Here is an 11,446-nt window from a genome sequence, read left to right as displayed (position 1 = left end):
GACGGAAGATGGAATCCAAAGACAAGGCAGGTGGAGGCCCCGGATTAAAGATTGTGTGCTGCTTTATAAATGCCCAAAGGAAACCATTGACCAGTTCTCTTTGCGCTTAATGTCTTCTCCCGTACCCTGCATCGTCACGATAACGATCATGGTTTTATTTTTTTGGACTGAGGATAATGATCACGATTTAATCATTCATTTGATGTTACTCCAAATTAATGACTGTATCTGAACCTGGTTCAATGTATTGATGTTTTACCCACCATCTGTATGTATATCAATTAATAATGAATGTGATTTGTGTTATTTAGGCGATCTAAGTGATAAAATAAGGCCTGATTAATGAATGATGAGAGCAAAATGGAATCATTTTGATGAAAATGCATCTATTCAGTGGGGTTCAACTATGTGAATTGTGCCATGTCATCATGCATCTATTTAATCAAGAGCTCCGGGTTAACATCTTTGATGAGCATCCGTCTTGGTTTTCTTAACTTATTTTTCACAGAGCTAAAGCCAAAAAAAGAAAGAAAGGGGGAAAATGCAAGTCGCTTCAAATCAATGCATCCATAGTTCCAGTGGGTGCCCCCAAACACCGATTGGTCAAGCGCACCAACTCCCAAGCAACTTATCTACACGTTTCATTCCCCCTCTGCTCATCATTGTGCACAGCGCGTCGCTGCTCTTCATAAAAAGCAACTGTATATATGGCAATGCAAACGCTCTGTCGAACCATTTCCGGAATGGGCAGTGAAGTAAAGGATCCCTGTCACTCCCTTCATTTTCTTTACCACCTTCAAATCAATCATCAAACCCTGCCTTCCCTAATTCCTCAGCTACAAAAACATATACAAAATTGTCAAAAGATCTGCATCGGATGGCTATAAATAAGTGGATGACAGTTTATACGCTTACAAGCAGCCAAAACTTTGACAGCTATTTTGTCGTGACGTGAAACGTGGACCGAGTAATCAGAAGCCACGTAAGAGCACATGGGAGCTTTGCCCAATAGTTCATAAGGGCATATGCGAAATGAAGGCAGGACTCAGGAGCACATGGGATCTGTCACCTATCCTATGTGCTGTCGTGCGCCACTTTTGAACTGCCCTTCTTTCTTCGCTCCCGTCTTTGATTCATCCACTCTCCAACTACGTACTGCTCACTTCTCTCTACGCACTCCTTCTCCCTGCCATGCGCATGGCACGTCTCTTGCTTTTGTCTCTTTTTAATTCTTCAAATATCTTCATCTAAGTTTTTCCCTTCCTTTTCTTCTTTTGACATCATCATTTCAGCTCAGATTTTCTTTTCCTACTTTATTTTGCAATGATTAATGATTAATGCCAAGTTGACCCAATAACCCGATCATATCATATAAAAAGGCTAGCTAGCTGGTAGCTGAGTCTTGTTAATAAGAAATGCCAATACAGTCGAATATCCGCGGTGTCATTCGGATTAGAGTGATGTATACGTCGAAGACTATTCTAATTTGAAAAATCTGAGATTGCGGCGCACAGATGATTTCAATTTGTAATAGCTATAGTGCAGTATCTGTTATATGCTTTGCCCCAACCCCAAGTAGTCTTGAGAGCAGGAGAAAAAGGGGGTTGGTAGCCTTGGGTTGGGAAAGCTGAAGTGGTGTGCCTTCTTTTTCCACGCTGCGAGTTGGCTTTTGGAATGCCCCTTCCAGGGTAGACATGCGGATGGGCCACCATCGGGACAATTATGATGCACTAATCATAATAAAGCCAGTCTAAGTAAGGATTCCCCCCTCCCATAGAAGCAAAAGAAAAGGACAAAGAAACGCCCGGTGCCGAGGCATAAGGAATCATCCGTCCAATTCTAAACAATTAGAACTTATTTTAAGCTCATCCCAAATGACAACAGAAGCCCAAAACGTTATTCTTGACAAGACACAGGCATGCTGTCTGCAAGAGACTGCCCTGAGCAAGCTTCGCTCTTCTTTACCTTTTTCTTTCTTTGAATTTTCAATGATTTCTATACTCAAGGGGTTAAAGCGAAGGCCAGACACTTTGCAAGATTCCAGTATAAATATATAATATGGTTTTATATGTGGGGATGAGTTATACGAGGTTGCATGGTCCCCAACCCTTATACGATTTTTTTTTTTGGGGGGGGGGGGACAGACGGTGTGTGATGCCACCAGCCAAACTGTTGGTAAAACAAAACACTCGGGAACCCTGCTAAGGAGGGTGGCATGAGCATCTCAAAGGAAGCAAAGCGTCTCAATCATATAAGAAGGGGTACATAAAGAAAAAAAAAATCATTTCAGCAATCAACAGGCATTTAGGTACAACACCACATGACAGGCCACCATTTAAATCTACCATACTAGGCCCTGTGGACCCCTTCTCACATGGCACTCCAAGCACCCCCAGCACACGCACTATTCTCAAATTCCCTCGTTAAAATTAAATATTCCCCAGTAGTGAAAATTGTAATTTCCAGCATTACAAGCGTAACCTGCTGGATAAGAGTAACGCGCACCATATGGAAGCAGCAAGGTTTAAATCTAATAGAAAGCATATGGACCCGGCATCGTTCACATGCAGCGCTGAAGATCCAGCCAATCATTATTAATCACCCGAACATAGAATAAGTTGGAGCAAGCGTGAAGACCCTAACAAACTTCTCAGCATTGGCACGCACAGGCATCTAATGAAAAAGACGTAACTATCGTGTGGCAGTAAATAGTTGCTATGTGGAAGGACAAGTGTGATGGAGTTATGGGGGTTGAGGAGTAATGTGATGGAAGTTCCGTCAATGATGGAATAATGGGACCAAACGGCGGCAGAGAGGTGGTGAATAATGATGGGGGCAGGCAGCCTTTCATTTCGGGGCTCATGATGGATCATGACTGGAGGTTTTAAAGGATCGGAGGCCCAAACGACAGGCGCTACCATGGTCGATTCGTCAACGCACCCCGCGCTATTCCTTGGCCATGAGCCCTTTATTTCTCGCACCATGTCATCCACTTCTATCTATTCCACGGACAGAGCCCATGACAAGTTACTTCCAACTGGGGATTGGCCGATTTACTTGGTTTCATATTTCTTCAACAATCCATCGTCCCTGGGTTCAGCTGGCAAAAAAGTGAGATATATGACCAAGTTGGCATATGTTCGATTTTTGGAGAGTACCATTTTGTTGTGGTTCCAGTCGCGGCGCTTGGAGAGGCATCCTAACTCTTGGGTGCCTAGCTAAACGCCTGAGGGTAATTGACGGCTCGCCCTGCCCAACATTGGTATGACCTAAGAGGAAGGGAGATTTCGCCCTGCTCTTGGATCGTGGGTGAGCCCAACCCCTTTCCAAAAATTTATTTAGCAAAAAAAAAAAAATTTCTTCAACAACAAATAATTCACCAGCCCAGAATAATAAAGGTTTGAAAAGAAGAAAGCACGCTCAAGAACCATGGAAAATGAAATGCAGAGTAAAAGATTTACGAGGCAAAATTTTAACTATAATCTAATGTTAAGCTGGCGAGTTCACCGGCAAATAAATTACACGGTAAATTTCCAGTTTTGATGATAAAAAAACCCACGTCATGACTTTCGCGGTCTTCCTGTCGTACTAGTCTTTACAGAAGATTTAGAACGCTTCTTCACCGCAGGAGGACGACCACGTCCACGACCAGATCCTTTTTCCTCAGCAGCTGATTTCTTGGATGCCTTGCCTCGACCTTTCCCTGAATAATTTCCACCACTGCGTCTTTTGTTTTCTGCCTGAGCATTCGCCTGCTTTTTGCTATCGTCGTCACTTTCTTCCTCCTCAGATTCAGAGGACTCTTCCGAATTCTTCCTCTTAGTGTTGTCGCTTGCATACTTTTTTTATGTGGTCTGCTTCGCCACAGGAGTGTTGCTCTCGGGTGCTTAAACTCCTGCAGCGGATTCAAATCGGCAACCCCAAACCAAGGATAGGTCAAGGAATAACTCAGGACTCTACTCAGGAGCAACCAAAGACAAGCTTGACATATTTTGGCCAATGGGGAAATGTGACATGCATCCGTACACACTTAACCCAATTAGAATTATTACAGCTGCAGACCTTTAGCCGAACCTTAGCCGTCATCCATATCAAGCTGTTGAAAAAGGAGTACACACTGTCAGTTTGCATAGGCAAGCATGATAGTTTCTCAAGGCAAAGGGTAATCCTTAGTGCATCCATGAGATAATAGAAGGTCATGAAATAGATAAAAAGGAACAGATCTGCACAGTTTTGCCAGGAAAATCTTTTACGCATGGAATGAAGAAAGCTAAGCATACCAGCAAAATACAATCAGCACTAGGAAATGTAATTAGTTTCGGTGCTTATCGCAATGACAAGCACCATGATGCTTATTAAATTTTAATTATTCAAATTTAATATGAACGGTCGAGATTTAATATTTAATTTTTTTTTTAAAAAAATATTTTTTTAATAGGTGCATAATCCAAAATAAATATAATCTCTTAACTGTAAATTTTTTAAAAAATAATTTTTTCACTAGTTGAAACTTTTAAATCTAGACTATTAAAACTGTATTTAAATGGTTTAGATTTCACCACAGTAATAAGTATCATAATGCTCATCACCACGATGGGCATTGAAGTGGATTCCATAGAAAATGTCACTTACCACCAACAGAGAGAAGTAGACGCAACCAAATTGCTATGAGTAACAAATTGCTCACCAATGAAGTCAGAGTCCGTTGGCATATGGCAGAATCGGACACCTGTAGCATCTGTGGAAGAGAGAAAGAGGACCTGAATCATGTCCTAAGAAAGTGTGAGCTGGCTGCTACATGTTGGAACCTCATCGTGCCTCCTCAGATTCAGTCACTTCTCAAATCAACCACTCAATGAATGGTTTTGTCAGAATCTCAGCCTCACCCACAGCAATCCTTCTCGGACGGTAGTCTTTGGCTTAATGTGTTGGAAACTTTGGAATGCAAGGAATCGTAAGCTTTTTGAGCAAGAAAACACTAATCCCTATCGAACACTGAAAGGGATCCTAGCACTAAGCGATCATACTGCGCAAGCGAAAGATTTCCTGACTAGAATGCACCTAGGCTGATCTTGTTTTGACTTTGTCCTATTACCTTACCCTGTAACTTTGTAAATACTACCTCCGGTCCTTAATATAAGACCCCGTTTGACTTTTTATTTGGTCCTAATTATAAGACCCCAATCCATTTTATCTCTCATATTTATACATTTTTTTCCAAGATAACCCTTCTAATAATGATAGTTCTAGCCAACACACTTAATTAGCAAAGATATTTTAGGAATGACAACACTTATTTATTACAAATAACTAACTTAACTTACTTCCTTAATCTCCTCAAATAAGTCAACTGGGTCTTATAATTAGGACCGGAGGTAGTAGTTGTTATTAATATAATTCCTCTTTTCACTCAAAAAAAGAGAAGTAGACGCAACAATTTGTAACACAAGGAAGCAAGCATTTTATGTATCGAAACAGAAAATTCACCACTGCCAGTTAATTGACCAAGCATGGCCTTGATTTGAATAAGAGGTTAAATGACTGTTCTAGCTTGTCACATTGCCCGCTAAATGGTGTTTTACCTTCTAACAAATGGTATTTATTATTGATACAACAGCTATAGTGAGACCATCGATAACCCGCCACTTTCTACGACACAGAGCACTAGCATGACCTCTGGATCGGATGGTACATATTTTACAACCAAAGACAACCTTCCGGGACGACAGATGACTCAAACATGATTACATAGTATGTAATGTTACTAACCCTTCCGGCCTTCACTTGCATTGAACAAAGCCTACTTTTAAGAAGAAAATCATCGATTACACTAGCCTCCCAAGAAAAAAGTTATTCTCATAAAATTTGCACTACTGAACCTGAAGCGAGGGCAAGGGAGTGTCCATCATCAAATGACAACCACAGCGAGGCTTCTCCTAGCTCCTGCTTTGATAATTTTGTATCTTCAATATAAAAATCAGTTAACTTTAGAACTGCGAGAAATTACCATAAAAACCTAGCAGGAAAAAATGTAAAAGCGACTTCTAAATTGAATGTGGCTAGGACAAGCACCGCACTAGTTGATAAAAGCCACAACTCGCCTAGAAAGGGCAGACACAACAGTTGCCGCTTCTGTGCAAAAAAATCTCACGAGTTAGTGGCACAGCAAATAAAAATGCAGGTAATTGACTGACTTTCATGAACATATATCGTCTCCAGGTATAGCAACGCCCTTCGACATCCAAGGCCACGCAATGACAAGATGCTACACTGAAAGTAGTGCAAATGTTAGAAGGAGTATAATCATTAGGCAAAAGCTCAATTAAAATCAGCTAATGTGCTGCAAACTTACCACAATCAGAGGCAATGAATCGAATACCGACCCGGACGAGAGGGCGAAGCCGAGTTGGAGAGGCCAAGTTACCTTACCTTGCGAGAGAGCCATTGCGACGGCCAATGATATCCCAACACGTAGCACCCCGGAGCAATAGCTCACCCCCTTTCGCCACCTCCTTCTCTTCCTTAGCCTTTTTCTCCGCTTCGACCGCGGACATCTCCATCAACTGCGCAGAAGTAACGGTAAACAAACATAGGTAAATACACATATATCAGTCGATGTGCCGGATCTAACGGCTACTATTCAAAATCTTACTAATCAACTGCCGTAACTTGAGGGAAATGGTGAATGGCTACTTTGGCGAAGGTCAGGTGAAGAAAGAGTAGAGTTTCAACAAAGGGCGAAGTATATGAGAGAAGAAAAGGAGACTTGGATTTCAGGAGTCCAAAGGGATAATGAACGCACGGAGCTACTGTTTTGGTTTCCGAGGACAAGAAGTAGGAACTTCGATTTTTTCTCTTTGGTGAAATAGGAACTTTGATTATTTAATACAGATAAACTACAATTTTTTAAAAGAAATAATGATTTTAAAATTCGAAATAAAATAAGTAATCTTGTTTTTCAGTTAATACGTCGCTTGCACTTCACAGCTTCTATTGTTTTTTGTTTTGTGGGGGGGGGGGGGCTACAATTCATGTGTTATTTGTAAAATTTTCATTACAGCTTGTTAAATTAAATGAGCCTTGTTACCGCCTTGCCGGAGCCCCTCGTAAGCTAAAATAAAATCAGTTGAGTCAAGTTTAATGAAGAGTTGTTACCGCAAAACAAAATTTAATAGAGTTTCTTTGTTATTGCTTAGCATTTTCTTTCACTTGTTACCCTTTTGTCTGTTGACTCCTTGAAATATGGCAGGCTTTCCCTGTCCCATGGTAAGGTACAAATTCTACGCATGGGTGAATGGGGCCCAAAAAAATTACTGAGTAAATTGTTCTATCCCCCTGTTCTCCAAAAGGAACGAAGGGGAAAAGCCATCGAAAATCTGAATTCCGTTGGCATCCCTCGGACAAAATCACACGGAGGTCCCATATGTCTCAGAAATCAGATCCGGTAACTACCAAGGAATTCAGGAATATTCCTCGGAATTATAAAATCAACATAGATGCAGCTTTTTTGAACAGGAGTATTTGAATAAAAACTGAATCATGATTTTATAATATATAAAATAAATATTGTGCGAACTAAGTATATAAAAATAATTTTGTCAAAACAGTTTTTTCAAATGATTTTGGGAGCATTCCAAACACCCTGTGGGGAACAAAAAAGTCTTTGCTCAGCGATCAAGGAAGAAAAAGTCTCGCACTGGTAAGAAGACTGAAGCTCAAGTCTCATGATAGTGGTGAAAGCTATGGCACCTTAGGAAAAGGCAGAGAGAGCTCAAACTCAATGACTAAAAATGCCAATTGAGTCACACAGCTGGGGTTCTAAAGTAATTCTACCTCCATTTTGGGCAAGCGGGCTTCCTGCTTCCCTCTCAGCTATCTTATATTGTGTTCACTTGTTCTCCCACTCGGGTCCCAAAGAAACAAACTTCAAAACGCCCCTAGATGCCACACCACCAAATGATCGCAACCCTTGGCAGCTCAACAGCAAGCACAAACTGATTTCTACCCACAAAAAAAAAAAAAGCCCAATAGTCCGCTTTCGCCAACACTCGTGCACGTCCACATAGACAGTGCCCTAAGACTATTGCTCTCAAATTTTTTGGTCTCTCTAAATGCGGAACAAATTAACACTGTGAAAAACGGAGTATATAATTGGTCGAAATTACAGTCATGACACGACCACTACTAAAACAAGAAACTATTCCGCGCATATATTTTATAACGGGTGAAGCTTACAAATTAATTAATTAAATAGAGCTGATGTATAGACTAATTAAAATATAAAAAGAAAACTAATGCCACCCATTTCCTAAAGGAACTAAATGTAGTTTTGACTAGAGAACGACCAGCTATCTATGTTCCAGCACATCCAGTTCATTACGTTTGACTCTAGTGCGACTGAGTCTGGGTCTCCCCCTGAGGCTGATTTTGCATTTCTGGACGTTTGAGCTGGCCAGGCTGCTCGTGTTGCAATTGGAACCTTTGTTGATTTATAGCACGTTGGCGAGCTATGCAACCCGAGAGAATAGACTCTCCACCAAGTTCCGTGACTGCAAGCCTCAAACGCTGGACTTCAGCAGTTAAGGTCTCATTCAGAGCTGCTCAAACAGGGACGCAAAACAGTTATTTAAATGAAATACTATCACGCTTTATAAGACATTATAGTATCCTGTTAAATTTAGAAATATAAAAGCAAAGGACCTGCAACTGCAGAAAAAAATTCAGAACAGGAAATAGCAAAATTAACCGGAGCATGCACTTATTCATTGATGCCTTAACTGCCAAGTACGAATTACTACTAGTATAACCCACAGCACATCAGTAGGAGGTCATGTTTCCCCTATTATGAGCAGCTAACGTAGTCCATCTATGAATGAAAACACTTGCCAAAAAAAAATATCACCCTGGAAATCTTGACATGCAGTTTAGAGGGGCTTCTTCAAACCAAACAAGAACTAAAAGTGAAGCTTAAAGGGTAATCAATAGCGTTAGTGAAAGATTCTCTTGGAATCCAAAATTTGCAGGTACTTGACAACATTAAAACAGATATGCCTGTCCCAGGCAAGTGTAAAGAAACAGAAATGGTCATATAGAATGATTAAGTAACATGCCTTAAGGAAGAATACAGTGCATTACAAAATAAGAAGAAAATCAGTACAACCAAAAGTATGCAGAGCTATCCTTACACAAGCTTTGCCATAAAGTAAATATTATGAATGCTTGAAAAAAACAATCAATGTACATCATCCCATACATTTAATTATTTCATGGGAAAGTTCACATAAAAAACATCCAATCTGAGTAGGTAGTGGGATTCAGCAGACCAAAACCAAATAGCAGAAAAAAGGGCATATACAAACCATCTTTCAGCTGGGACTGTTGCTCCATGGCTTGAAGTCGGAATTTCAACTCACTATTCTCGGTTTTAAGCTGTGAGTTATCCCGCTGGCAACAAGCACAAAAACACAGAATCGGGAGTCATGAGCATGATTTATGAAAACTAGCTTCATAAAAACTAAAATATAGTTGAGAAAGTTAAAATGGAAAAGAGAACATAAGCCCATCATAGAAGGTGCCCACCTGCAATTTGGTAAATTGAGTAGACATTGTGGTTGTCTCTGACTGAAGAGTTTGCACCTTGTGCTCCAGTTCAGCAATGTACTGCACCTTCCGCTCCTTGGATCGAGCAGCTGATTGACGATTAGCCAATATTCTGGGAGCATATATAAGAAGCATCATGAGCTATTATAGTTTTAAATCTTAATCTTAATGCGAGGAGATTAAAAAAGGTGAGGGGAAAAGCACAAGAAATATAATACCTTTTTGCACGCTTGGGATCTGACAAAGCAATCTCAGCAAGTTTATCGTTTTCCATTATTTTTTTTAGCTCCAGTTCAGTGAATTCACCATTTCTCAACTCCATGTTGATTTCAGATGTTTTACCATCTCCCGAATTGCTAGGTGAGCGCTGACCAACTCCATTCCCCAATGGAGGAAGTTTCGGTGATTCATCTCCAATGTGCAAATTCCCTATAGAACTATCCAAGGAAAAACTTCTCCGATGTCGAGAACCTGGTGCAATATCCCCATTAGAACTCCTCTTGATTCCTTCCCTCCTTTCCTCCACAAAGCCCGAAGTTGCCCCTTGCGTAGAGGTTGTTTTTCCACTTACGAGACTCTCAGCTTCATTATCACTGCTTTCAAAAGTCTTCGATTCTTCCGCACCAGATACGTTCAAACTATCAAAGTTGTCCAAATTCATATACACGCTAATTAAATCATCCATCACATCCTCTTTCCTCTCACCTAAAGGTTTTGCATTGTAACGATCAACTTGACCCTCGTCCTTTTTTGGCTCCTTTTTTACCAACTGAATTGGCTTCTGCAATCCCGAGCTCTCTCCTCTAGAAATTGAACTGTCCAAATTCATCCAGGCAGGAGAGGGAAGCAACTGAGGAGAAGATTGAATGAAGCCAGAGATTCCTAACGGAGTATCACTGCAGGAGCGCCTGTGCCCTTTACGAGGAAGAACACTAGGACCAGCCTGAAAGGTGTGATCCCTATTGACGGGCATAGAAATGCCGGGGCCATGAGAGTTAACCACACTTTCTTCCATGGACACGTCTGTGGAAATCGAGTTAGAAAGAGGGGTTGCCGAGGGCTCACAATAAAGGGAAGGACTCAATGGAGGCAAGCAATCCGGGGAAAAAAATGATTGTTGAGACAAAGACCGTGAATGGGAAGAGCGCGGTCTCATATTCGGGGAACGTAATTGCTGGGAAGCTGATTGGAACTCTGAAATTGGGGAATAATGCGGAGACGTTGGGATATTAGGGTGGGATGGAGGTATACCAGGTTTCAGATTCTCAGGACTCAAGTTTTGTTGCATCAGAAACGCAGGCGCACCCATTTGAGAGGCACTGAAATTGGGACCGGGAGCACCGAATCGGTTCTGTGGCCTCGGAGTAGCACCCGAGGAGGAAACAAATGCGGAACTGATTCGCTGCATACCCGTACTGCCGGCGTCGATGCTTTGATTACCTTCCATTGACTTACAGGGTCTATATTCGAAAGTATTCATATATCAGAAGAAGTTCAGAGTGGGCAACAATAGCCGAATTGCAACTAATTGACAGTCATATAAGTGGCTTAGATTCTCTACCTGATTAATATATCGAAGCCCTATCTCGTAGCAGCAAAAATCGAAAAGCCCGGGGTAGAGTGCACGAGCAAGATGACCACCCAGAAGGGAGACTCGTACATTCAAAACCGGCAAGGCAAAATCCGCGGGGGAAGTGGCGGCCAGCGATAACAGAGCTGTGCAGGGCAACAGAGCTGAACTCTCACTTAAGAAATGTCGCTGAAGGCCGTCTACGGAGGCTCCGGCTCAGATACTTTGGAGTTTGGACGATGAAGATTGAGTCTTTAGTTTTGACCAATGCGTAAC

General features: G+C 41.4%; 1 protein-coding gene and 2 long non-coding RNA genes across 5 annotated transcripts; all 3 read right to left on the bottom strand.

The window, feature by feature from the left end:
* Positions 1-3,356: 3,356 nt before the first annotated feature.
* On the bottom strand, positions 3,357-5,112 carry LOC114724005 (uncharacterized). Its single transcript, XR_003738287.1, has 2 exons — positions 4,633-5,112; positions 3,357-4,096 (listed from the first exon to the last, which is right to left on the bottom strand). It is a non-coding gene; the product is annotated as an uncharacterized LOC114724005 (long non-coding RNA).
* Positions 5,113-5,385: 273 nt separating this feature from the next.
* On the bottom strand, positions 5,386-6,755 carry LOC114723999 (uncharacterized). The gene is made up of 3 exons (XR_003738286.1): positions 6,653-6,755; positions 6,353-6,563; positions 5,386-6,270 (listed from the first exon to the last, which is right to left on the bottom strand). It is a non-coding gene; the product is annotated as an uncharacterized LOC114723999 (long non-coding RNA).
* Positions 6,756-8,094: 1,339 nt separating this feature from the next.
* Positions 8,095-11,446, bottom strand: LOC114723979 (uncharacterized). Of its 3 annotated transcripts, none has more exons than XM_028910258.1 (5): positions 11,162-11,446; positions 9,819-11,060; positions 9,580-9,712; positions 9,360-9,444; positions 8,095-8,597 (listed from the first exon to the last, which is right to left on the bottom strand). In XM_028910258.1, exons 2-5 carry the CDS (start codon positions 11,045-11,047, stop codon positions 8,389-8,391), a joined length of 1,656 nt encoding a protein of 551 aa, XP_028766091.1. In that variant the 5' UTR covers positions 11,048-11,060; positions 11,162-11,446; the 3' UTR covers positions 8,095-8,388. The 3 variants fall into 3 exon arrangements, with proteins under 3 accessions (XP_028766091.1, XP_028766099.1, XP_028766083.1); XM_028910266.1 differs by having other exon boundaries at positions 9,819-11,072; positions 11,162-11,418; XM_028910250.1 differs by lacking the exon at positions 11,162-11,446 and having other exon boundaries at positions 9,819-11,155.

The sequence above is a fragment of the Neltuma alba genome, unplaced genomic scaffold (assembly GCF_004799145.2).
Source record: "Neltuma alba isolate B1F8T4 unplaced genomic scaffold, ASM479914v2 tig00002374_pilon, whole genome shotgun sequence".
Taxonomy (NCBI): domain Eukaryota; kingdom Viridiplantae; phylum Streptophyta; class Magnoliopsida; order Fabales; family Fabaceae; genus Neltuma; species Neltuma alba.
This window is presented reverse-complemented; position numbering and strand designations above follow the sequence as displayed.

Bases quoted from the DNA above. Each gene is read 5' to 3' on its own strand.
- LOC114723979 (XM_028910250.1), bottom strand. From the start codon at position 11,080: ATGAATACTTTCGAATATAGACCCTGTAAGTCAATGGAAGGTAATCAA. The intron at 9,713-9,818 runs GTATTATATTTC...ATATGCTCCCAG, and splicing joins GATCCCAAGCGTGCAAAAAG to AATATTGGCTAATCGTCAAT. The intron at 8,598-9,359 runs GTTTGTATATGC...CTGTTTGAGCAG, and splicing joins ACAGTCCCAGCTGAAAGATG to CTCTGAATGAGACCTTAACT.